Source organism: Notamacropus eugenii, chromosome 5 (assembly GCF_028372415.1).
Source record: "Notamacropus eugenii isolate mMacEug1 chromosome 5, mMacEug1.pri_v2, whole genome shotgun sequence".
NCBI lineage: Eukaryota > Metazoa > Chordata > Mammalia > Diprotodontia > Macropodidae > Notamacropus > Notamacropus eugenii.
The window spans coordinates 340063682-340091000 of record NC_092876.1 but is presented as its reverse complement, the minus strand read 5'-3'; the positions used below and the strand labels follow the sequence as shown (position 1 = coordinate 340091000).

Genomic DNA, 27319 nt, shown 5'->3' with positions numbered 1-27319 from the left:
TGGATTCGACTTTAACTCTGTATCTTCAACCTTCATTTAAAGACAAACAACTTGAGTTTACATAATGGTCATGTCCTGCAGAATGCTTTCATCACAACAACCTGGAGGATCTAGGTATTATCATCATTATACAGATGAGAAAACTGAGGCTTGGAGACATTAAATTACTTGCCCTAAGTTACACTAGATCAAACTATCATAGATGTAAAGCTAGAAACGTTGAGGCTATCAAGCACAACCCTGACATCAGTTTCCAAGTGAAGAAACTGAGACCCAGAGAGGTTAAGTGACTTGTCCAGGGTCACACAGCTAGTAAATATCTGAACTGAAGTCTTCCTGACTACTAAGTGCAGTAAGTTGGGATTCTAAACACAGGAGTCTTCCAGCTACACCATTCACATCACACAAGGTAAGGGTGAGAATTAGCAAATTTCAGTGATTTTCAGAATCAAAAATATAAAACAAAATGCAACCTTAAAGGCCTTAAACACCTTCATTTTGCAGATGAGGAAACTGAGGCCCAGAGAGGTTAAGTGAATTGTCCTAGGTCACACAGGTAGTAAATAGTAGGGGCAAGATTTGAACTCATGTCGTCAGAGGCTTTATTCAGTATCCTTCCCTTTGTGCCACACCATCTCAGGGGTCATATTTCCAGGTAAAATCGGTAGTGTTAAAACAAGCTCCCAATATTTTAGGCTACTACCAGAAGGCTAGAGTTGCTTTCTTTTGATTATATATACCTCAAGATTGTAGCCCTTTCTCTTAATTCCCTGAGGAAACCACCTACAACACACACTAAGCCCATAAAACTACTTTGGTCCAAGTTAAATGGCCCAAGAAGGTAGACAATAAAGGCTGTAATGAAACCACTGTAAAATCTTTGCTCATAAACTTGTTTAAATCCTATTTAAGACTACTGTAGACATATGTTTTACATATTGTACATATATAACCTGTATCAAATTGCTTACCATTGTAGGAAGGGAGGAAGGGGGAAAGCAGGGAGGGAGAAAAATTCAGAACTCAAAACTTTTTAAAATGAGTGTTAAAAATTGTCTTTACATGTAATTGGAAAGACAGTATAAAAATAAATTGCATTTAAACTACTTTATACTTGAACAATGTTAGAAATGGAAATAACCTCACTTGAATGTCTTTCGAGCCTAAATCTATGATCACCTAATCCAACCCTCTCGTTCTATAGATGAAGAAATTGTTGCCCTATTGGTTCTCGCAAACGTGCATAACTAATTAAGCACAGAGGTAAGACCAGAACCCAGGTCTTATGGCTCCTGGTTTATCTTTAAGAATCATGGGATCAAAGGATCACAGAATCATAGAATTGGAGCTGGGAGAGAACTCAGACTTTGAGTTCAACCTCCTTATTTTATAGGTAAGGAAGCTGAGGCCCACAGAGACTTGGTCATACTGTTCACAAGGTGCCAAACTGGGACTTGAACCCAAATGATCTGCCTCCAAATCCATTTTTTTCTCATTGGATTTTCAGAGAGAAAGGGACCTTTTAAGGAATGTCTGCCTAGAGAAAGAATCCTAACTACAGTACAACTGACAGCTCTTTAATCAGCCTCCAATTAAACACATCCAGTGATGAACAGAGTGATCCATTTCATTTTTGGATGGCTGTAATTATTAATAATTTACCTAAAATTTACCTAAAAGCTGCCTCTGATCACTTTGCTCCCAGTTTTCCCTCCTGGGACACAGCAAAAAAACAATGTCGCTCCTGGACTGCCAAGGGTGGACAAGAGATTCCAGCAGATGCTATCCCAGAGTCCACCAGCTGGTGACGTCTGAACTTGATTTCTGGGGCTGGGTTTTTGGAGGCTTCTGGGGAGAGAAACTGGAGGAGACAAAGGCAGGCAGGCAGGGCTAAACAGTGCTGCTGGCCTCTGGGTGCCCCCTTACTCCTTCTCAGACTCTGATAGGCTGTTGTTTCTGGAAATAGTGACTGGATTGCAGAAATGCCAGTAATACTATGGAGAGCTGAGTGACAGTTGGTGTGCAAGTCCCTTGCCCAGACATCTACTTTTCCCCTTGCCTCAATGCCAGGGGAGAGAGCAGCTCTCATTGACTGCCAACACCTCGAAGCTTTTGCTTCTTTTTCCTTCTCATGAGAGGAAGAAGTTAAAAGGAGAAGCTGATTCAGCCTCTGCAGTTAGCAGGGCAAACCTCTGGCTTCCTCCCATCCAAATGAACTGTTCCTTTGGTTCCCCACTGTTCCCTTCACTGCTATCATTTTATCCCTTCCTTACATAAAAGAAAATCTGAGGGCTGCTAAATCCTCATTTGTGTGATTAATATCAGTGAAGATAAAGATTTGGGAAAGGGTTTGGATCTTTCTCGATCAGGGCTTTTAACCAACTTTTCTGCCATGGATCCCCTTTGGCAGGTTAGTGAAGCCTGTGGTGGAGTTTAAAACTATCCAACCTACGATCAAAGAAACTGAGGCAGAGCTCTAAGTGAATAGCATTTTGTTAAAGGAGCCATGGTTCCCTCGAATGAAGCGGACCTCAGATCTTCTTCACCATTTGAGATGCCCCTGATCCTCAGGACCTTGTTTTTGTAAGGTTTGATACCCAAATATGCAAAAGAAGTATGGTAAAATACAGAATCTCATTGGTTGATAGACCTTGCTCTTGAAGGACAAAAATTAAGATGGGCAAGAATCATCTCTGGGGATCACGTTGTCATAAAATGATCACAAGATGGTTACCTGCTCATGCTGAGCAAGAGAGGGTGATCTGGAGTTACAAAAATAAGCTGAGGGACTTTCCAAAGAATCAAGGCATCCCATTCATGCTGGGTTTGGACATGGAATTTGAGTAAAACAGGATGGAGATATCTTTGTCAGCATTCTTGTGGTTGCGCAAGTGAGCTTCATAACTGTAAACAAGTAGTGAACGCTGGATTAAAGTTTGAGGCCTACTATAAGAACCTATCTTATCTAATTATCCCTTTATGATTTATGTAAAATATCAAACTGATTCATACTGATTGGAATAGAATAGGGGTCCTAATGAATCATATCACACAAGCTAATGGGCTTCTCAGAATAACATGCATAGAATTAAATATATAGGATTACAAAAATTATAATGAAGGAGAGTTATGAAAATATCGGTTGTTTTTTATAAAGTTCAAGGACCCCAGGTAAAGAATTTCTGCTCTAGAGCAAGAAAAGAGAGTAACGCCATTCAGAAGTCACAGATTCAATGGCAGTCTGTACCCCTAAGCAAGCAGAGGTGTCCATAAACAGCGAAACCTATAAACAGAGAGATTAATAACTGATACAAATATGTCCCTAGACCTAGGAGAGAGAAAGCCTTGAGACAAAATGGGCTGAGGCAAGGAAGGGAGGAGCTGTGATATCAGCACTCTAAGTGCTACCCAGATACCTGAGTCTCAGGCCTGGGATTCAAGCCTGAATCCTCTGCCTCTAAAGCCAGGCCGCTCTCAGCACACCAGGATGACAAAGGTCCTTTAGAAGGAACTGGCAAAATAAAGGTGGAGAAGCTGCTCTCAGTGAGAACTCACACTCTGATCAAGGGAAATAAAAGTACATGAATAACTAGGAAAAAAAAAGAAAATGCAATGAATTTTCCCTTCTATAAAATGAGGGGTGTGGCCTATATGACACAGGTTCTTTCCAGCCCTAAACCTGAATATCTTTAGAGCAAAGGAGAAGTCCATAAAGTGTGCTGGAGAAGAGTGACAGGATACTTTTATTGGGGTGGGGAAGGGTGATAAGGGAAGAGAAGACAAGGATATTATGGAGGGCTTTATAGAGAAGGTAGAATATGAATTCAGCCTTAGGGAAGGGGAACGTAGGTGGGGAGACCTCAACAGGCATAGATTAGGGGATGGGGAAGAGTCTGTTACAGGCATAGGGGATAGTACTAGCAAAGGCAGAGACAGAAAAGGGCAGAGCATCGGGCCAGAGATTTGTCCAGTTTGGTTATGCAGCAGAGGTCCCTGATTTTTTGGACTGGGGTCTGGGACTCATCACTATAGGCCTTGTGCTTTGAAATGATGAAGGATCCCTTGATTGGTTCCTCCTCTCCTGGAGGCCTGTGTTTAACTTGAATGGTCCCTGAACCAGGAAAAGCCACACTCAGAGGCTTTCAAAGCAGAGGAGAAAATCTGTAATAGAACGTGGGAAGGATTATAGTACAAGGTAAAGTAGATAGTCAATTCAGAGTTAGGATGCTGAAGGCCTTGAATGCCAAGTTCAAAAGTTTAAACTTTATTCAGTAATATCGAATGTATGTTTCAGGAATATAAACCAAAGAGTGCAAGTAGTGGGAGATTTAAAAATTTATGGGAGTCATAAAGTGGAGGACCTAGAAAATCTCTCTGTAAGCTAATAAAATGAACCAGGAAAACAATCAACACTTAATACTCCTAAAGAAAAAAGCCTGGACATGGAATCAGAAAACGTGGATTCAGGTTATAACTCCACTATTTTCTAGTTATGTCAAATAAAGCTACTGACGGAAGAGTTTCATAAATCTTTTAGTACATGTGACCTTGGGTAAGTCACACTCTGTCCAAGACAAGGAATGATTTCCTCATCTATAAAATGCATATGACACTTATATCGCTCCTGAGGCTGCTGTAGGAAGCAAATGAAATAAGTGAAAATAACACAGTGCAATATGAATGTAGGGTACTTCTATTATTTCTAAACTCCTTTAGCAATATATTAATAACAATAGCTTTTATAAGATATTCAAAGGTGTGCAAAATAGTTTGTGAGTGTTATCATATCTGATACTAGAAATGACCCTCTGAAATAAGCACTATTATTATCCTCATTTCACAGATAGGGAAACTGAGGCTGAGAAAGGTGACCAGGGTCACACAGTTAAGTAAGAGGCAGGATTTGAATTCAGCTGGATGCACCTAAGTAAAACTGTGCTCAATGATATGACAGTTAAAGATTAGTGAAAAAAGTTACCTAATTCTAATTTTCTTCTATAGATTATAAAATGTAAATTTGGGTAATAGGACCGCAAGATTTAGGCTAGAAGATACCTTCTTGCTTAATTGTTTCAGTTATATCTGACTCTATTTGATGCCTTTAGGGTTTTCTTAGCAAAGAAACTGGAGCGGTTTGCCATTTCCTTCTCCAGTTCATTTTACATATGAGGAAACTGAGGCAAACAAGGTTAAGTGACTTGCCCAGGATCCCACAGCTAGTAAGTATCTGAGGCTGGATTTGAACTCAGGGAAGACAAGTCTTCTGACTTCAGGCTGGGAACTCTATTCATTAAACCACCTTGCTGTTCCCAGAAGATACCTTAGGGTTCATTTAATCTAATCCCCTCATTTTAGAGCTGAGGAAGAAAGAAATCTCAAAGAGACTTTACCCAAGGATATAAGTAGCAGGTTCAAAATCTGAATACAGTTCCTTTGACTTCAAATCCAGGGTTCTCTCCACCTAACCACAAGGTCTTCCTGTAACTCATCTGAACTCTTTATCCTTTAAGTAAAAGACCCTTTGGGGGGACTCTCAACACCAGAGTTACAAACTCCTACCATGTATCAAAGTCCTAATCAATCAATTAACAAGCATTTGTTAAACACTGTATGCCATGCACTGTGATAAGCAGCGAGAATACAAATGTGAAAACCAGGATGGTCCTTGTTCTCAAGGAGCTTATTCCCTAATGAGAGACAACACATATAATCCTCCTGCTACAAGGACTTTCTCTCCATGACCCAACAGGGGATGAATGGTAGGTTGTATTCTAGTGGCCAAGCCCAGGAGGATGGTAAGGGAAAAATCACACATGGAATTAAATGAAATGCAACAATGAGGAAACGAACGCATCATCGAATGTATCCAACAATATAGTAATATTATATAATTATATAATGATAAGAGCAACATACTAACAGTTAATACTTAACATGCTGCTTTAAGGCTTGCAGACACCTTACATATATTATCACATTTGATCCTCAAAACCATATAGTAAGGTAGGTGCTATTATTATGCCCATTTTACAGATGAGGAATCTGAGGCAGGATGAAGTTAAAATACTTGCTCAGGATGAGTCAGAATTTGAACTCAGGTCTTTCTGCCTCCAAGTCTAGAGCTCTTTCCATGATCTCATCACTCCTTCAAGCATGATAACTGTAAATATAACTCTTATGTACTCTTTATCTCAAGAAAAAAAAGCAAAATGATGTACTGAAGAATTTATTAGTTGTTAAACATTTATTTGAATGACTATTCTACTAGCTCTGTATCAGGCATTAAGGAAAGCAAAATATTGAACACAGCCCCTGCCTTCAAGGTACTTACGGTGTGACTGGCAGAGACAAGACTTAGGAGTATGAAACAGAATAATCAACAGTATATAATTAGTTGCTAAATTGTATAATTACAAGTATTTTGGGGCTTCAGAGACATTAGAGAGAAGTGTGAGCCAGAGGAGTTGGGATTTCAATTTCAAAAATTCTATTATTAAAGCTAATAGTTCATTGATTTAAGAGGTTCTTGAAATACATACACTTCCCTCCTTTCACTGGAGCCATGGTGGACTATGGACATGAAATGCAGCCAGATGTAGCCGAAGTAACGCTTAATTTTGTTTTTCTTTTGTTTCCCTAAAAACTTGGCAATTATAAAAGATGTCTGAAAGGAAGATGGAGTGATGGGGAGAGCAGAGAAGGCTATATTTGGAAATGGCCATGATGTAAAAAGAGAAAGCATAAATAAAACTTTTTAAAAAGTAAAAGACTTTTAGCTTTCAGGAACTGAAAGGTGTATTTGCATTCCACAAGTATTATTGTGAATATCAAGATTGATGAAATTCACATCAGGAAAAGTCATGTTTTAAAAAAAACCACCTTGTTAATCAAAGAAGGAAATTTCTCTTCCTTAATCTTAGGAGAGTGAAGCAAAAACAATTATGAATTTTTGAAATTGCTTTTTGCTGTATAGAATAAGCCTGTATTTTTAAAGCATTATGTAATATGCAAATACATAAATCATATGTGTAATACAGGAAATTCATAGTTGCAGAATTTGGGGGCTGTAAGGAAAAATAAACCAAGTCCAAGCTATATTTCTCATGCCTATACATGTTTCAGCAACAAGAAACCTTTTGTTTTTCATACTAATTCTCCCGTTACCTTGAGTTTGGGGTTACATCAGAGTTATAGGCTCAGAGTGGGTGAGACCAAGAAGTTGGCAGGAGTCCTTTAAAATATGGCTGCATGGTAGAGCTTTGGACCCACCCACTATGAGAGAAAAATTATCTCTTAAGGTTTCCACATGACAGCCTCCCTGAGCCTCCCTGGAGGCTTGTTCCTTGTGTTATATCTGACTTTTCTATCCTTGATTTTTTTCCTTAAGCTTTGCTGTTCAATTCAACAAATGTGTTAAAACATCTGCCATATAAGGTTCTGTGCTAGGTATTGCGTATACAAAGCCAAAATCTGAAATAGTTCCTGCTTTCTAAAGAGACTACATTCTGTTGGGGGATCCCGTGTGTATGTAAGTACTACACACACAAGTAAACATGCCTCCAAGTGTATTCGTGAGTGTGTGTTGTCACTTCAAGATTCAGAGAGTATCAGTGAGTGAATCTAGGAGACCTTGCTGTAGGTGATGCATAAGAGCTATACTTTGAAGAAAGTATAGGGATTCTATGAAGCAGAGATAAAGGAATACATCCAGATGTGGAAGACCACTTATACAAAGGCAAGGGGAATGCTGTGGATGAGTAACTACCAAGAGGTCATTTTAGCTGGAATGGAAAGTATGGGAAGGGGAACAATAGGAAATTACTGGAAATATAGGTGGGAGCTGGACTGTGAAGGGGTTTGAAAGCTAGACTGAAGAGTTCTTATTTTAATCTATACAAATACAAAGTCAAGGCAGCGAGGTGGAGCAGTGAATAGAGCACTGGCCCCGGAATTAGAAGGACCTGAGTTCAGGTTGCTCAGACACTTGATACACACTAGTTGCGTAACCTTGGGCAAGACATTTAAACCCAGTTGTCTTGCCTTTCTCCTTCCAAAAAAAGAAGGATATAAATACAGTCACTGAAGATTTTTGAGGAGAGAGTATGATATGGTTTATGAATGAGAAATAGCAATTTGACACTGATGAGGAGAATGGATTGGCTAGATGAGAGACTACAGGCAAAGATCAATTAGAAGGCTGTTGCAATAGTCCAAGGAAGGGGTGATGATAGAACTACAGCATAGGCCACGTGATTAGAGAGAAGCTATGAAGTTTTCAGGATTCCCTTCTTTGAGGTTAACCTCTTAGCAGCCCAAGAATGACCTTTAACTATCAGACTCTACTTCACCTGCTCTAAGTCTATACCCGATAGGGTTTAGGCCCTCATTCTAGGTCTCAGCTTATAGATCTCTGCTGCCCTCAACTGGCCCCAAAGCCCTATAGCCTTCCTGGCTGGTTCCCTTGGGTCTAGTTAACCCTTTGAGTCCCATAGCCCTTTGGGCTCATAGGAAACACTGCTTAAATTCTTGGAGATTTCACTGTACTGGTTACCCACAGGATTTTAATTATATCTAAACAATCAGTCTGAGTAGAATGAGTGAAGAACACTGGTAGAAAGAAAGAAAGAAGGAAAGAAAGAAGGAAGGAAGGAAAGAAAGGAAGAAAGAGAAAGAAAGAAAGAAAGAAAGAAAGAAGAAAAGAAGGAAGGAAGAAAGAAGGAAAGAAAGAAGGAAAGAAAGAAGGGAAAGAAAGAAAGGAAAGAAGGAAGAAAAGAAGGAAGAAAAGAAAGAAAGAAAAGAAAAAAGAAAGAGAAAGAAAGGAAGGAAGGAAAGGAAAGAAGGAAATAAAGAAAGAACAGAAAGAAAGGAAGGAAATAAAAAAGGAAGGAAGGAAGATAAGAAAGGGAGAGAGAAAGGAAGGAAAGAGAAGAAAAGAGGAAAGAAATGAAGAAGGAAAAGAGGGAGGATTTGGTAGCTAATCTTCAGGATATGAACTTCTAACTCAGTCAGGAGACAAAACAGAGATGCTTTTCCCATTAGCGTAGTATTTGGGAGGTCACAGTCATCTCTATACCACCAAGGGTTAGAGTGGTACTTCAGCAGAGGTACATTTGTAATAACCACAAAAAAGACAAGATACCTGTTGTTCACACAGTTCAGGACATGAGACACGGTCAGGGAAGAACCTAAATTCCAAACAGGAGAAATGCAGGGATATCTGGCCCCTCTTGCTTCCTCTCTGTGTTACCTTGGGCCAGTCACTTAATCATCCTGGGCCTCAGCCTCCCCATCTGTCCAATGAGTCATTTTGACACGAGGACTCTTAAGTTTCTAATAATAATAATGAATGGCGTATTTCTAAAGCTCTTTACCAACAAGCCCCTTGTGTTGGTGCTCATGTTTATCTCCATACCCTCATAGAACACTACAGGATCTGTGTTCTCTCTCCCCACAGCCCAAGTGGGAATTCCCTAAGGAATTCTTAGCCCTCCACATTTCTCTTTTTATAGTTGCTTCTCTGGAGATTTTCAGTGCTCTCAGCTTTAATTACCACTTCTACACAAATGACTCAAATGAGATAATATGCACGGGGTGCTTTGCCAGCTTTCAAGCTCTATACAAACTTCTCCTTGTAATGATTATAATGATATCCAGACTTGTGATTTCATTTGTGTTGTGCAAAGAAATTCCCTCTGTCAATTACAGATCAATACAAGCCATGAGGAGATGCATCTAGGTGGCTACCCAGCCTCAGACACTTTTTAGCTGTGTGACCCTGGGCACATTCCCATGGCTCTTGTCTGCCTCACTTTCCTCATCTCTAAAATGGGAATAATAATAGCACCTACCTCCCAGGGCTGTTGTAAGAATAAAATGAAATTGGTAAAGCACTTTGTAAACCATAAAATGACACACAAATGCTAGCTGTTATTGTTGTTACACAACTAAGAGAGTTACTTGGGCACTGATAAGTTAAATGACTTGCCCAAGATCTTACAGCCAGTAGGTATCAGAGCTAGGACTAGAACTCTGAACTTCCTGACTCTGAGGCCAGCCCTCTACCTCCTATATGGCACTACCTCTTATCAATATCATCATTGTGACCCCTTCATTTATATCTTCAGTCCTTACTGCTCACCAAAGTTCAAGTCAGTGGAATGAGACATGGAAAACTCCGGAGTCAGATGGTCAATCCCACATTTGTGACTATGAGCAATTCACTTAATGTCTCTTGGGGCCTCAGTTTCCTCATCTCTAAAATGAGGTTAGACTAGATGGTCCCTTCTTCTCTAGATCAATGATCCTGTTACTGCTAACTGAATACTGGCCACTTCAAGTTGGGTGACCCCCAATCGTTTCCAACTCTCCTCTCTTGCCTCGAGCTCTCATTCCCCACAGCTTCCTTATTTCTGACAATGGCTCTCTCTGTTCTCCCAGGCTCAGAAGCCTAGAGTCATCCTGACTCATCCTTTAAGTCTAAATCAGTCAGCAAGCATCTTTTCTTCTTTCCAAGTTCTCTTATGAAATAAGCCCTTCCTTTTCACTGACACCATGCAACCCTCCCTCCCTTTATGCTCCTTCATGGCAGCCAATCATGGGGCATATAATCTCATGATATTTCTTATACTAAATTGTTAATTTGCTCATTTTAATAAATTGTGATCTATTGTATTGTGATCTAACTTTTCAGACACTTATGTCATCTCCTTAATGATATTATGAACTTTTCAGGCAAGAATGTTTATCCTGATCCCATGCCCCACATGAACTAACACACAGTAATAGATGGATAAGGTACTGATGGACATACCAGCCTTACAGGTCTCATTTATTCATCTGTTCAGAATCATGCCATACCCTTGCTTATACGCTTTACCCTCAGGATAAAGTCTAAACTCTCTTTACTCCGGCATTTAAAGTCCTTCACAAACTAGTTCCATCCTGCTGGTCCAAACCTAGGTATTGCCCAATTTGAAACTTTTGCCTCAGCCCACGAACCCCTATTTTTTAAAATCACTGACCACAGAACAAAGCATGGTTAGTCCTGTTGCCATGCTACTCCCATGGCCTCAGTTCTGTTTCTCTGTGCTATGTCCTTAGACTGGAATATCCCCCTTGCCACATCCAAATCTTGCCTACTTAATACAGCCTTCTCCAATCATGCTACCCTACACTATCCCTTCCTGCTGTAAAATGTTCAAGAGAGCTGGCCTCTGGGCCAGGAAGGGCTAGGTTCAAATCCTTTTCTCTGACAAATACAGGCTGGGTAACCCTGGCCAAGTCGCTTACTTCTCAGTCCCTTCGACAGTTCTCAAATAATGTTACTGAGTACTGACCTGCATTGGTAGAGGGAGTTGACTCATCTGGGAGTTCCCTATACTAATGAAATCACATGTCCAATGCTTATCTCTTTACTGCCTTTTGCTACTATAGAACTTTCTGTGTGGCTCTTCCAATCCAATCCCATAATATGCTTTTGGAGGACAGGTATTGCATATGTAGTTCCTTAGAACCGCTGCACAGTAAACATGAAAGGTATGGGGTAAGTACTTTGTAAAAATGAAGGGACTTTTGTTTTAACTCGAGGAAGGAGAAAATAAATGCTTATTAACTGGAAAAAAATAAAATGAAAATTACATTAAAAATGATTGGAGTGTGACCTTGGGCAAGAACTAACTTGCAGTTCTTGAGGCATTTCTTTAAGATTCTAGGTTGTACAGAAGGTGCTAATCAGCATTGAGAAAGGAAATTTTTTACAAGGTATTCTCTAGACCAGTGAAATTCCAACTTAGGTGAGCCTTCCCCCAACCATGGAAATGATTGAGAAAAGGCATGATGAGAAGCACTGATCCTTCCAGCTCGAACATGGGCTTCACCATAGCTTTTAAGTGCCAGGGTCTTACTTCTGCCCAGCCACATCCCTCAAGCAGAGACCCAGCTGATGGCCTGACAAGGAGAAGTTGAACACACTATTTCCTAAACTCACCTTGAGGAACACAAAGGCTTGATGTCTGATTTAAAGCTCTTATCAGGCCTGTTCTTTTAGGGAGTTAAAGGGTCTTCTGCTTATCTGATTTACTTTCCAACCAGCTTCTCAACCTGTTCTTTCTGATGGGATGAATTTCCTAGCTGAAGTTGTGTTAGTCCTTCATTTTCAAAGAGGACCATGACATCAGGGAGATGATGACATGACTTGCAGCTGACTTGGATTTGAGCGAGGGAGGACTGTGCAAGGTCATCAGCCTCACTTCTCCTCCAGAACCATCTGAGTCCAGTGGCCAGATATTCATCAGGATGATTGGAGATGGTCCAGGATGCTATGGGAGAACCTGACCCTTTTAGGTCAAGGTCTTTCCAGGTTCTCACTTTGAGTAAGGTAACGCCTATTCAGTGAATAGGCCTCTTTAAGAAGTCCTAGATGAGGCAGCCTTTAAAGAAGACAGCTCCTATCTTAATATTTCAGCCTTTAATTCTCCCCCCCCCCCCCCCCATTACTCTCCTTTCACACTTAACCCTACTGTAAGGCAAAAACCCAGTTAGACTGGCCTTGACAGCACTTTGGATGGAAGAGCTGCAGCATGATCCTTGGCCAAAATGAGAGGGAAGGACTGCACCTGTGATTCCACTAAGTGAGAAAACTCCCTCCACCTATGCCAGTCAGCCCCTCCTCTGCAGAGATTTAAGGAGAGCATTGAAAAGTCAAATGACTTGACCAGGGTCCTCCAGCCCAGACTTGAACCCTTATCTTGATGGTTCCAACGTGAGCTCTCTATCCACCACACTACACTGTCTTTCAGATTCCATTTATTGAAATTATTGGAAACCTTATCTTTTAGAGATTAAGACAGTTTGTATAAATACAATCTGCCTGGAGTCTTGGAGCTACTGAATCAAAATGGGAAAAGACTTTTGGCGGGTCAGCACAGACCAATCACACAAGTAGATGCTATGACCTAGTCAAGCAACTCTTTATAGTGGCTATTTTTTTCTGTTAACTGTAAGATTCTACCTCCCCCAATCCTTCAGCTGGCTAAGCCAACTGACCATGGAAGGGAAGTAGGAAACACTTTTTTGTCACCCTTAGGTCAGGCTGTACTATCACTTAGCACAGAATAAGATATTCCTTCCTATCACTATTTAATAGGCTGAGGCAAATCCTAGAGGTGCTTTCCCTTTTTCTCTGACTCTAGTTGTAGTATGACAATAAAAGGGCAGGGGTCCAACCATCTGTTCTGCTGCTGCACATTTCTCTCTACCAGTTCTGGATCAGAGCTCGAGAGACCTTGTCCTAACTGACTTCAATCCAAGGCAAGTTAATCCACTCAATGTTGGAATTTTTCCCAGGGAAAGTTGCTCTATAGGAGTCAATCCTTACCTCAGCCCAAGATCACCCAGACATCCACCAGGATATGAGACTAGAAGGCATCTTGCCATTTTTCCTACCATCAAGCACACATCTCACCCTCATATCCCACCTATAGAAACATGAATCAAACGTAATGCAAGAAAGGATGTATCAATCTACTTCTGCCATCCTCCAGCCTCAGTTCCTCTAAGGGCTTAGACTGACGTTCCCATCCCAAGCCACCTTTGCCCTTACATATCTTACCCCTCTAGAATATAAACTCCCTGAAGGCAAGGGTTGTTTCACTTTTGCATTTGTATTCCCCATGCCTACAACCAAGCAGATGCTTAATGCTGGTTGATTGATTAGGCTGTCTTGGACAAATTGGGACCAGTTGTTAGTGACCCCTCCTCTCCTGACCTGCAATGCTACAGGAATTTTCCTCATGGTGAATCCCTTGAATCAAGGAAATCACAGGCTGGATCTGGGAACATGCATGCTCACACACACACGTACATACACAAATGCCTATTTTTATTTACTGCTACATGTATGAATATAACATGTGTCCCTGGTAATATAACATGCATACATAATGTACACATCATTGTGTGTACATTATATTCTCCAAGTAGGATGTAATCTCCTCGAAGGCAGGGGCTGTTTTCTCTTTTGTCATCATATCCTCAGTGCCTAGAATGTGGCTGACGCATAACAGATGCTCCATAAATGAACTCTACTAACTGACTCAATGCTTAGCTAGTAAGCAACTGATGTAGGTCTCCTAATATTCCCCTGCCTGGGAACAGACTTGGCCCCATAGTCTAGCAGGGGAATGAATCTTCAAGTGGGGGTTAAGTGGCCCCAGCTGTGAAGGTTAGAGGGACATAGGGGCAGGAAGCCAAGCATTTCAAACACAGCCTCATCACAGCTGGTGTCCTAACCCCAGCGCACTCTACTCAAGCCAGTGACTCATACTCAAAGTCCACTTTTATTGCCTATCGGTTGCTCTGCCATGGGGTTAAGAATGCCCTGGATCCAGATTTTCTAAAGGTCTTCAAAGCAAGTCAATTTCCTCTTTCTGATAGATTTTAAAGTCAGTCTCCTGAAGCAAAATCTCTTTGGGAGAAACGTTTCCCTTTTTCATGCTGAAGTACACTCTCCTTCCAAGCTTCTTTCTCTGTGACAAGTCTGAGCCAGATATTCAATTCAGTTCAAGTAAGAGGCTAAGCTGTCTTCTGAGTCAGGAAGACCCAAGTTTGAGTTCTACTACTGGTACACACTGTTTGTCCCTGGGCAAGCCATTCAATCTCTCAGGGCTCCAGGGCAACTGTCTAAGTGGCAGAACAGCTGTGACTGTATTGATGGAGAGAATTTTCCCATTGGGAGTTCCCTATGCTAATAAAATCCCACATATGGACCAAAAGTAACATGTCAGGCACTGAGCTCGACAGTGCAGAGAGATGCAAAAGCCAAAATGAAGCAGTCTCATATGCGGAGAAGAATAGACAAAGTACTTTAGATAAAGGAAATACAAAATAATCTTGGCAATAATGGGAGGAGGAGAATGAAAAAGACAATTAAGCAACAGGGGTGATGGAAAAAGGCCTACTGTAGGAGGTGGGATCTGAATTCAGCCTTAAAGGATGACAGAGATTCTAAGAAGTCAAGGTGGGCAGGTGTTACAGGCATAGGGGATAGTCTGTGCCAAGTTTCAGAGACAGAAGATAGAATGTCATGCAGAGAGAACATCAAGCAGACCAGTTTAGCTGGAAAGCAGAGGGCCCAAAGGGGAGAAAAGTGTGATAAAGCAAGCAAGGGAGCCTACAGCCAGATGGGAAAGGACCAAACAGAGAAGGTTGTATTGGATTCTAGAGAGCACCATGAGCCATGGGAGCTTCCTTAGGAAGAGAGTGTCATGTTCAGACAAAGGCTGTGTGGAGGATGGAGTAGAGGAGAGACCTGAGGGAGGAGACCCATTAGGGGACTCTTAAAAGGGCCCAGGTGAGAGGTGGTGAAGGGCTGAACTAAGGTGGTAGCTTCATGAAACAAGAAAGGACAGATGTAACTGGTACATAGTCATATCACTTGGATTTGGAGGATTCCAATCAAGGTCAGTGTGTTAGTGACACAATAGATAGAGTATCAAGTCTGGAGTCAAAAAGTCTCATCTTCCTGAGTTCAAATCTGGCCTCAGGCAAACCTGTGTGAGAGGTACTACAGATAGGATGATTTCTTCTCTCCATTTCCAGGAGGGGAAACTGATGTACAAAGAGGTTAAGAGATTTGCCCATGATCATACATCTTAGTTTCAGACTAGGTATGTAACCCATGTCAAGTGATTTAACCCTGTTTGCCTTGATGTCTTCATCTGGGAAAAATAAGTTGGAAAAGGAAATAGCAACCACTCCAGTATCTTTGCCAAAAAAATCCAAATCGGGTCACGAAGAGTCAAATATGACTGAAACAACTGAAAAACAACAACTCAAGGTCAAGCAGGTGAATGACTTTTCAATCTGGCTTTTTTTTTTTAAGGAAAAGATTTATCCAGAACCAACAGGTTACATACAATGTTAGTCATTTAGCAATTTTGAGCAAAGTTCATTACAAAACTCTCGCTGTGTGCCATCATTACCCCATGAGTCTAGTGGGAAAGGACTCAAGGAGGATGAAATCATTCAGGAATGATGCCATAACTGGAGCATCTGTACAGCTCTTTCAGCTTTTTCAAAGCACTTTTTCACATATAATTTCTCATTTCATTCTCATAATCCCATAAGCTAAGTAGAGCAGGTTCCCATTTTACAGATGAAGAAACTTAAGGCAACAGAGGTGAAGTGCCTAAGAAATTAGTGACAGAGCCTGGAACCATGCCCAGATCTCTTGTTTGCTAAATTAGTCACTGTTTCACTAGGCTGCACTGCTTGAAACACCTGAATTAAAGGATCCAAGTGATTGATCCCTTCTCTTCCCCAAAATCATAAGGGAGGGAAGAACAAAGGCATGGTCATAGAAAAGGTGACCAGGAAGCTAGGGATCTTCCTTCTTTTCAGGTCCTTAAGAATAGGAAAAATACTTAGCAGTTAGACCTAGGCAGAGAGCCTGCTCAGAGTTAGTGGAATGGACAAAGCTGTTTTGCAACTGAGTGAATCCCTGGGCTAGGAGGACTCCTAAGTCTCATTCTGCCAGTAAAAGGCTGGAGACCCAGCTGGAGTAACAAGGCATCATGGAAAGTCAGAAAAAGTTCTCACTGGGGACAATGACCAAGCGGGGAATGTGCACGAGGAGATTTGGAAAACATAAACTAAAGGGAGACAATAAAAGGACTACGGCATCTCTCCAGACAATTTTCCTGGAAAGCAACCAGTGTTCCCTCTCCAATTGTCTTCACACGAAAAAGTTTGCAGGGAAGATCACATTCAAATGATTAAAAGTAAAAATATTCTTTAAATTCCTCAGGTGAATGTCTTCCCTATTCAACGTTCATGATTATTCTCCAAATCTGCAAGTTTTCCAAAGCTGTCACCCAAATGAAGTTTTGTAAAAAACTCAATGTCATCCATGAAGATTGATTAAAAACTGGGCAAGCCTCTGCTCTTTGGGACTCAGTTTCCTCAGCTATGAAAAGAGAAGATTGGACCAGATATCTAACATTCTTTCTAACAATGATATTCCATGATGCAAAGATCCTGTAACTTCTAACGTCCTTCTTCCTCTCTTGGTGACCCATTTTCAGTTCTACTTCCTCACTGTAAAGGAAGAAAGAATGTTCTAGGAAGTACTTTGTAACCCTAACTATATACTATATACATATATATGTATGTATATATATATATGCACACATACATATATGTGTATATATATTATACTATGTGTATATATATATATATATATATATATATATACACATATATATATAGTATGGAGGAGAGACCTGAAGGAGGAAACCCATTAGAAGACTCTTAGAAGAGCCCAGTACATACACACACACATACGTACACATACGTACATACACATACTGTATGTCTGTGTTTGTGTGTGGGTGTGTGATTGTTCAGTTTTATAGCACCTTAGGGTTTGTAACATACTTTCCATGTTTTAACTCACTGGAGCCTCAGAACCCTGTGTGAGAGGTACTACAGATGTGATGATTTCCTCCACCCATTTACAGAAGGGGAAACTGACATACAAAGATGTTAAGAGATTTGCCATTATCACACATCCTAGTTTCAGAGACAGAATCTAGTTTTGTTAATTCAGAGACTTTGTATCACTAAAGTGTTCTCTATTAGAACGTCTCCTACATTTTCCCTTCCAGGAACACTATCTCTTATCTCCCTTCCAATGATTCTTTAATCATATTATAGAAGAGGTCAATAACCTTTAGAATCTTTGCCAACTGTGTATAATAACACTAATAATAATAATTAATAGAAGTAGGTAGGTAGTACCATCGATAAGAGTGCTGAGACTGGAGGCAGGAAAACCAGAGTTCACTCAGACATCTGCCTCCGTTTTCTCAGCCATAAAATGTGGATAATAATAAAATCTACCTTCCAGGGTTATTGTGAAGGTCAAATGAGATTGTATTTGTAAAGCATTTAGCAGAGTGCCTAGGTAAGTAGGTGCTTCATAGGTGCTTAATGCTTGATAGGTGCTTAATAAATGTTTATCCTCTACCCCTTGTCCTTCTAAGAAGGCTCCATTATAACTTGAAGTTTTAAAACCAAATGTTAAAAATTGTTTTTACATGCTTCTGGGAAATAAGTCATACAGGCAACAGGGTATAGAAATCTATCTTGTACAAGAAAATAGAGGGGAAAAAGGATGAGAAAAGGGAGGGGTGTGATAGAAGGGAGGGCAAATGGGGGAAGAGGTAAATCATGATGTCTTGGGGTGGATGGAGGGCAGAGATGGAGAGAAAATTTGGAGTTCAAAATCTTGTGGAAATGAATGTTGAAAACTAAAATAAATTAATTAATCAATTAAAAAATAAAGAGATTAAAACAAAAAAGAAGACTCCATTGTAGCGTTAAATGTCCTTGAATCTCTTCTTTATCCTTCCCACCAATATCCATGGACATGGAACAGGGATTATTATGCCTACTTGGCAGGTTAACATACTGAGGTACAGTGCTTAAATTTTCCTTAGTAAAAAAAGCAACAAAATTAAATTAAGCAACTGGATTTGTACTCTGTACATGGAAGTGGCCAGATGAGATTAGTACTTTCTAGTATTTGTAGCTGACTTCATACTCCTTTCAAGAGATGTGAGACTATAAAACACATCGAACACTCAATGAAGCAAGTATAGATTATCCTTAGCAAATGTTTGTTACTAAGTAGCTTCTCCTTCCCAGGACAGTAAAAAGAACTATGGGAAGACTTAAATGAAATTATGTAGCAGAGAGGGACAGAGAGAGAGAGAGAGAGAGAGAGAGAGAGAGAGAGAGAGAGAGAGAGAGAGAGAGAAGGAGAGAGGGAGAGACAGAGAGAGAGAGACAGAGACAGAGACAGATAGAGACAGAGAGAGGCAGAGGGGCAGAGACAGAGAGAGATAGAGATACAGAGAGAGACAGAGATGGAGAGAGACAGACACCCAGACAGAGAGACAGAGAGAGACAGACAGACAGAGACAGAGACAGAGAGAGAGAGTGACAGAGAGAGGGAGAAAGTTCAAAAGGACAATACCAGGAAGCAAACAGCTTGTTTTTGCTAGCTGTAATCAACAGAAGCTAATGGTTTCTTATACAATCATTTTTTATTTGTGTTTGGTATTTGAATGTTTGTTTGTTCTTGTTGCTGGTTACATGTTTAGAAGAATTAAATTAGAATTAAAGAACTGAAGTGGAAAGTCAGGAGAGAGGAAAAATGTCATTTAGCTGCCTATTACTTGTGAACCTTACCTTCCCTTCAAACCTAGCTGTGCCACCCTCAGGGACACAGAGATTCTTGGGGGACAGGATGAAGGTGGGGGCCTCATTCAGGGAGGAGGAGCTGAGTCCCGAAGGTCGAGCATTAAGAGAACCTTTGGAAATGTGGGTTGAAGCTACTAGTTTCACGTCTCCCATGGTCTTAGCTGTAAAAGAGAAAGAGGGAGAAAGAGGAGTTAGACACATGCACACATAACTTCCATCCCCACCCTGGCATATATCTCAGCTCTCACTGGCACACTCAACAATGGCACCAGAATACTCTTCCTCAGCACTGTAAATTTGGAGTTTCAAATATTAATTATCCTGATTTGGTTTCCACCAATACCAGCAACACACTTTGAAACTCACACCAAAGGAAGAGAGAAGGATCCATGGTCCTTCAGATACACAGGTTCACTCTGGAGAACCATTGCCCCACATCCCTGCAATTCACCTGTTGCCACCAGAGCAGCCCCTGATCTCTGCAAAAGCCAAGAGGATATTCCACCTCCTCCTTTGGTCTCTTCCTGTAAGAAGGGACCCCCTTAGGTATGCTGACGAACCTGTATGTTTGTCATAGCATTTGTGACGTATTCCATCAGCCTGTAAACATTTACTAAACCATAATAGACTTAGACACTTGAGCTGACTCACTCAATCGATAAGTATTTAAGTGACTATAAGGTGACTATATGGCCCTAGGAAGTGGGGATGCCAGTATAAAGGATGAAAATAAATCTCTACTCTCAAGGAGTTTACATTCTAATGGGGAGATAAATACATATAGATATGCATACATCATAAATACAACCTACTCGCCAATGCAGTACAAATTACATATTAATAAAATTAAATAAATACAAGGTACTTTGGGAGTGAGAGCACTATTGGGGAAAGCAGGAAAGGCTTTCGAGCTTCTTCTTAAGGAAAGACAGAGATTCTATCAGAGGTAAGGAGGGAGTGCATTCCAGGCATGTGGGATAGTCAGTGCAAAGAGAAAACTGGAAGATGGGGCATACTTTGTGAGATGAAAATTGTTTCTCAGTTCCTAGGAATTTCCTAGTCCAGTGGTTCCCAAAATTTTTGGTCTTAGGATTTCTTTGAATTCTTAAAAATTATTGAAGGCCTGAAAGAACTTTTGTGTGGGTTGTATCTATTGGTATATTTATATATATGGGTTATCTATTTGTATTAGAAATTTAAACCAATAAAATTTTAAAAATGTATTCATTCTTTTAAGAATAACAAGAAACCAAGTATATGTTAAGAGAAATAAAAGTTTTTATGAAAAACAACCAATATTTTCCAAAACAAAAAAACATTATTGAGAAGAGTGGCATAGTTTATATGTTTCTGCAAATCTCTTTAATGTCGAGCCTAATAGAAGACAGCTGAATTCTGATATCTACTTCTGCATTCAGTCTGTTGTGAAATGTTACTTTGGTTGAAGAGTATAAAGAAAATCCAGCCTCACACAAATATGTAATCAGAAAAGGGAGAAGTATTTGGGAGTATTTTCATAGGTAAATAATGCCTTAGTACTATTATGAAAATAATTTTGATGTTGCAGATCCCCTAGATGAGTATTGGGGACTCTTGGGTTCTGTGGACCACACCGTGAGAACCTCTATCTTACCCTAACAAAAAGGAGAGGATACAGACATCTGAAAGTCAGAGGAGGCCAGGGTTGATGTGGTAAGGCTTCCTGAAGGAGATTCAATTCAAATAATTGTGGAATAAGAGTATATTCAATTAGCATTTATTAAATTCTTAACTATACGCAAGATACTGTGCTAGGTCCTGAAGATGTTAAAAAAAAATACAGTCCATTTCCTCAAAGAGCTTGGGATAATGGAGCATGCACACAAATAAATGAATACAACCCAAATCACCCATAGGATTTCAGAGTTAGAGCTGGAAAGGACCTTAAGGACATCCAATACAACCTTCTTCATCTCACTGAGGAGTTCCATCGAGGTTAAGTAAAACATATGGTCACATAAGTAGTAAGTAACAGAAGGAGTAGTTGAATCCCTATACTCTGACCTCAAATCTAGTGTCCTATAGTTTGAAGCCTCTTCTCTTAGGCGACATTTTGTAGAATCCACATAAACCCTAAATGGTAAGTTTGAGAAAAAAGAGCTCTGACAACTATGGGGATCAGGAAAGGTTTCCTATAGGAGAGAGCAGCTGAATCAAGCCTTGGAAGAAGGAAAGGATTCTAAGAAAAACTTGTACATTTCAGCCACAGACGCAGACTACACAATGACATGAAGGCAGGAGATGGAATGACAAGACCAAGGAAGATCCACTGTGTCATCTGTTTGGAACATTGTAGAATGAGTGAAAAAGAATACAAAAGAAGTCTATAAGAGTAATTATGTATGGAGGAAAGGGTAAAAAAAAGGTTTATTGAAATACGAGGATGGGAAAGAGAACATTCAAGTGTCATGGTGGTCATATGATAGAGCTTGTATGAGTATAGGTTTGGGTCAAGCACATGTGTGTGTCTCTGAAAGTGACTGGGGCCCAGGCCTTTCCCATGCATGCTTCATGGGATGTCTACTGTTACACAAATTTAGAGAATAATGTATAAAAACAAGATGGGATCATATAAGTCACACACAGATGATGATAATCCTGGCTGCATCATTGGAGCTGCATTGGCGAGTAGGTTGTTAGAACGCTATATTTTGTCATTTTCATAGTTTCGAATGGGATATCTGCTACTAATGATACAGTCATGAATTTGTAAACCTACCCTTCGGATAGCTGTTGAATCACTATACAGTATTATGCCTGCAAATTAAGTACACCAAGAGAATGGGTTATTTTCTCATAATCTTAATGAAAAAGCTCAAAAAAATCATAGCTCTCAAAGGGAATAATTATCACAGCTTTATAGAGAACATGGGGCTCAGGATATGCTGGTGAGGATGCAGCCCTGTTATCAAAGAATCTAGCATTTCTTGAGCACTTACTGTGTGCTGGGCTCTGTATTAAACTCTAGGGATACAAAGGAAATTTGCAAACAAAAGAAACAAACAAACACCAGTCCCTCTCTCTGACAGCTTATACTGAACTGGGAAAAACTATCATATGCAGTCAGTCAGTCAATAGACACGTGTTAAGCACCTACTATGTGCTAGGCACTGTGCTAAACCCTGAAGGCACAAAAGAAAAGATTTCAAAACCCCACTCCCTCAAGGAACTTACACTGTACTGAGGTAAGATACATATAAAAACAATATGTAGGCCTCTGGTGTGAATTGAGCTATTTCCCTTAACTACGTTTTCTATTAAAACTAAAATTTTGCTAAATTAAGAACATCATAGTCATATATACACAGGTATATATAATACCCATACAATCTGTATATATGGGCAAAGAGATGTATATCTCTATATATGGGGGTGCTATGCTATTTAAAGAAATATAAACATCCAAGTGCTTTTGTATCTTCCCTAAATTTCTTTTAGCCTAACCTTAATTCTCTTTCTAAAAATTTTTTTTATTTTTAATTTATGGAATAAAACAAGCATCTCCATAGCACAATAATAAAAAAGATGTACAAGGTGTTATTCTCCTTTTAAATATATAATAAAGTTATCATGGAAATTCTTTTTTCCTTTTTTTCCCTTCCCCTCTTCCTCCCTAGAGATGGCTACCATCAGCCATAAATAGAAACACATATGTAAAATGATTCTATATATACCTCTGTATAATAGTTCTTTTGCTGGATGCAGTCTTTCTTCATATATTCTTTATAGTTAATTTGGGTGTTTATAATAGTCAAAATAACTTACTCACTGAAATAATATTGCTGTTACTGTACACAATGTTCTCTTGATTCTACACATTTTGCTCTTCATGCAAGTCTATACTTTTTTTCTAAGATCACTGAACTTATCATTTCTTACAGTACAGTAGTATTCCATCACAACCATACACCACAATTTATTCAGTCATTCTCCAATTGATAAGCATCCCTGCAATTTCCAATTCTTTACCACCACAAAGAGAGCTGCTACAAACGTTTTAGAACACATAGGTTCTTTTGCTTTTTCCCTAGTTATGTTTGGAAATAGACGTAGTGGCAGTATTGTTGGGTCAAAGGATCAAGACAGTTTATTAACTTTTGGGGCATAATCCCAGATCGACCTCCAAAACTGATCAATTGGCAAAATCTTTCCTTTCTTTAGTTGTCTGACATACGAGTCAGATTCACCAGGTGTTTAAGGTTTGCCTTTTTTAAAGTTTACCTTTTGAATGGTGATAGATTCATAACCAGGGCTCGATGTCTCACTATTTAACTATCTTCTCATCTCTTTGCACAGAGGATGTAGCCTAAGGAGCAGGGGTCTTTTTCAAATAACAAGAGAATAACTTTCAAGCAAAGAAAAGATGGATAGTTCTCAATACAACGTATAATATTTATCATAGAGGCTTTCTTGAAATGAAAATTTATTGTTACATATTTTGAATCCTCTCTTATGTTCTGCTATAGACATGACATGTTTTTCCCCCATTTTTCACTTCGTACGTAAGTTCCAATATTTAAGTTTATGATATGTTTTGGTTTCTTTTCTCTATTCTGTATTTGTGTTCTGGTGGTTGAGTCTAAAATAAAATTTAAAAAACCCCAAATAATAAGAGAATAACTTCCTTCTTGCAAAAAGTGAGGACCTCCTTCCTTCTCATCTCCCCCGCCCCCCACCTCTATCTGGTTGCTAGGTGTTCCCTGGCTAATTACCTGCATGTGCATAGAATGGTCTCCTGTGTATACTATAACTGGTATTCTGAAGGGGTTGTGAGTTTCTGCCTACCAGGTGCAGAGTATTATTAGATACTAGGAAAAAGAGAAGGCTTAAGGTTAGATACAGTCCTTATCTTTGTGGAACTTAGAGCACACAGCTGGGAGATGAGATGCAAACACAAATCCACAGCATTACATGGTAAGGGTATAAGAGACCTAGGAAGGAAAGTACCATTTGAAATCACAGGAAAACCACTTAATCATAGAATCCTAGAGTTGGAAGGGACATCTGCAACCTCAGAGTTCATCTACACTTCATATCTCAGAGAAGGAATCCCATCTCCAGTGATTGGATATCCATCCTCTCACTAAAGATGAGAAGAGACGGGGAATCTCTTTGGAAGCAATCCACTCCACTCCTGGTGGGTTCAATTTTTTTAAAGCACATTTTTCTTCATATTAAGTCAAAATCTGCCTCAATGCAAATTCTACATACAGATCCCAGTTCTGCTCTCTGGGGCCAAGCTGAAAAAGTCACTATCTGTTATGTGCAAAGTGTTGTAACTAGGTGCTGCAGATGCAAAAACCATTATTTTTTAAAAATCCTACAGTTTCTATTCTCAATGAAATTTGTTTCCTTCCTTCTTTCTTTTTTTCTTTCTCTCTCTCTTTCTTTCTTTCCTTCCTTCCTTTCTTTCAGCCTGCCCCTCCCCCCAAGTGCTGACTGACACAGAAGTTTTGATCCAACCCATTTATGACCTTGGCCAGTTCATCCATCCTTAGGTAGCTTGCTGCCTCCCCAACCCAGGGGTTCATCAAATTGTGCCAGACTTAGTGCACACAATGGCTAGTAAGCTTTAACTGACATCCTACCAGATATATGACAGGTCAGAAGACAGTCCTTAATTTTTATGCCTGTTTACCCTCATAACCCTTAAAAGAGAACTTTCTCTGAATATTTAAAAACATATGTAATCATAACAGAAAGCTCTGTAAACAGAGCTAACAGTGGTTTCTGTTGAAATTTTTTTTTTTTTAACAAAGCCAATACCACATCAGAAAAGTCTGATAACTTCTCCCTCTTTTATAGAAGGAAGCTTATAGTATTTGCATTCTACTGGGAGTTAAAATGGAGAGAAGCTGATTTTATCCCCTCATTCCTCCCCACCTCAGACATTCCAATCATCCCATCTAAGTATCTCTACTAAAACCATACCATAAAATCCCACTAAAATCATGAAAGGAAACACAAAAAAACATAAAACAAAAGGCTTCAGGAGCTGGGGGGGTGGTAAGGAAGGAGGGAGAGGAGAAGACTTTCTCTTTTGCCACTGAATTCAGAACGTACCCTTGGGCTGGGCTGGACAGTTGAGCTCCAAGGACTGATTTCTGTCCTTTTCTACCAAGCTCCCCTACCCTAAGTCCTGGTATGTGTTTGGGTAAAAGGGAGGAAGCATTTTGTAAAGCTAAATTTTTTAATCACTCAAAAGCCATTTTTTCCTCCTATTTCCCCCTCCCCATTTCTTTCTTTCAGGAAAGAAAGAGAAAAAAACTCATTACACACATATATCGTCAAGCAAAGCAAACGCCCATATCCACCAAGTCCAAAGAAAATGACCTCAATTTGCACTAGGTGCATCCCTCTCAATCAGGATATTATGCTTCTTCAAGAGTTCTCAGGCATCAGGGTTGTTCACTGCATTGACACAAATCCCTCAGTCCTTCCAAGTCATTTGTCCTTACTGTGCTCTGCTACTGTACGAATTGCCCTCTTGGTTCTGCTTACTTCACTCTGGCATCAGTTCATGCAAGTCTTGCTAGGTCTAATAGGATGAAAGCGTGGAAGAAACCCCATTCCCTCTCCATCAAAAAAGAGGAAAAAGAAACTAAATCCAATTAGAGCTTGGAAAAAGATCCACATCCCACATATTTAAGCAGAAACAGTGAACTATGGAAATCTAAAAGAATTGGAAGGATGTTTGCTAGTAAGTGAGAGAATTATGAATCATAGGATAAAATATAAAAGCCTTTGTTTGATTTTTAAAGCCCTTCCCAATGGGCCCTTTCCAAGTCTTCTGGACTTTGCATTTTAAGCCAGCTTGACATCAGCCTTCTTGCTGTTCCTAAAACCCAACACTCTATCTCGGCACTCCATGCCTTTTAACTAGCTGGCCCTTATGACGGCGATGCTCTCAGTCCTCATCTTCACCTCTTATCTTCCTTCAAGCCTCTCCTCAAAGCACACCTTTGGAAGGAGGCCTTTCCCAGTCTCTCTTTTCTCCATCACCCCACTCCCACCCCTACCCAAGCCAGCACCTTCCCTCTGAGTTTACCTCCCATTTACACTGTTCACCTTGTACATGTATAGTTGTTTTCCCTCCCCTTAGAATGTGAACTTCTTGAATTCAGGGACCTGTTTTTACCTTTCTTTGCATCCCCCAGTGTTTATAGCACAAAGCCTGACACACATAATACACAGGTTCTAAGATGATGGTTCAGGTAGACTTTCAGGAAATGAACAGACTGCTTAGGCTGGCACAGTATGTTTTTCTTGTCAAATACTTAACCTCCTGGAAACTATATCTTCTTTCATGCCTGGAGCTCTTCCTATCCTTCAAGTCCCTTGTGGTGTAAAAGAAAGAGCATTGGACCATGGCCCAAGACACCTGGGTTCAAGTTTCAGGTTCTGTCATGTCTTGTCTGTGAGGGAGTCACTTAACTTCTCAGAGACCTCATATGAAAAATGAGAACAGTGGTGTTTGTGATATGTACCTCATTGGGTCATTGTGAGGAATATGCTTTGTAAACTGTCAAATGGCAGAAAAGTATGACCTAGTCTCATTATAGGGGAGCTAGGTGGCACAGTGGATAGAGGGCTAGGTCTGGAGTCGGAAAGATTCATCTTCATAAGTGCAAATCCAGCTTCAGACACTTCCTAGCAACTATGTGACCCTGGGTAAGTCACTTAACCCTATTTGCCTCAGTTTCTCATCTGTAAAATGAGGTGAAGAAGGAAATGGCCAACCACCTCAGTATCTTTGCAAAGAAAACCCCAAATCAGGTCATGAAGAGTTTGACATGACTGAAACAACTGGACAACAAATAAGTCAAAGAAGGCTCCTGATACTAGTGAAAAATAAGAGTTTTCCCACTGTGGACCAAAATGACTAGAGTTTAAAAAATTGTAGATTAGTAAAATGTGTCACTTTGGACATATTGCCTGTTTGCATTAGTAGAGAAAATTAACTCATGCCCAGTTGCTGTGCCCCTCATCCTCAACTAAAGGAAGGGAATAATTAAAT

General features: G+C 40.0%; 1 protein-coding gene across 6 annotated transcripts in view; it reads right to left on the bottom strand.

Annotated features, from left to right (window-relative positions):
* The window catches only part of MYLK (myosin light chain kinase), a 454770-nt gene that overhangs the window by 272745 nt on the left and 154706 nt on the right, over window positions 1-27319 (bottom strand). For 5 of the 6 annotated variants that reach the window (XM_072613766.1, XM_072613765.1, XM_072613763.1 and 2 more), the window contains one exon: window positions 19252-19424. In XM_072613766.1, the coding sequence (XP_072469867.1) occupies window positions 19252-19416 (165 nt within the window). In that variant the 5' untranslated portion in view covers window positions 19417-19424. Of the gene's footprint in view, window positions 1-19251; window positions 19425-22021; window positions 22055-27319 lie in introns of those variants that run through there. The other variant, XM_072613768.1, reaches the window with a different exon arrangement.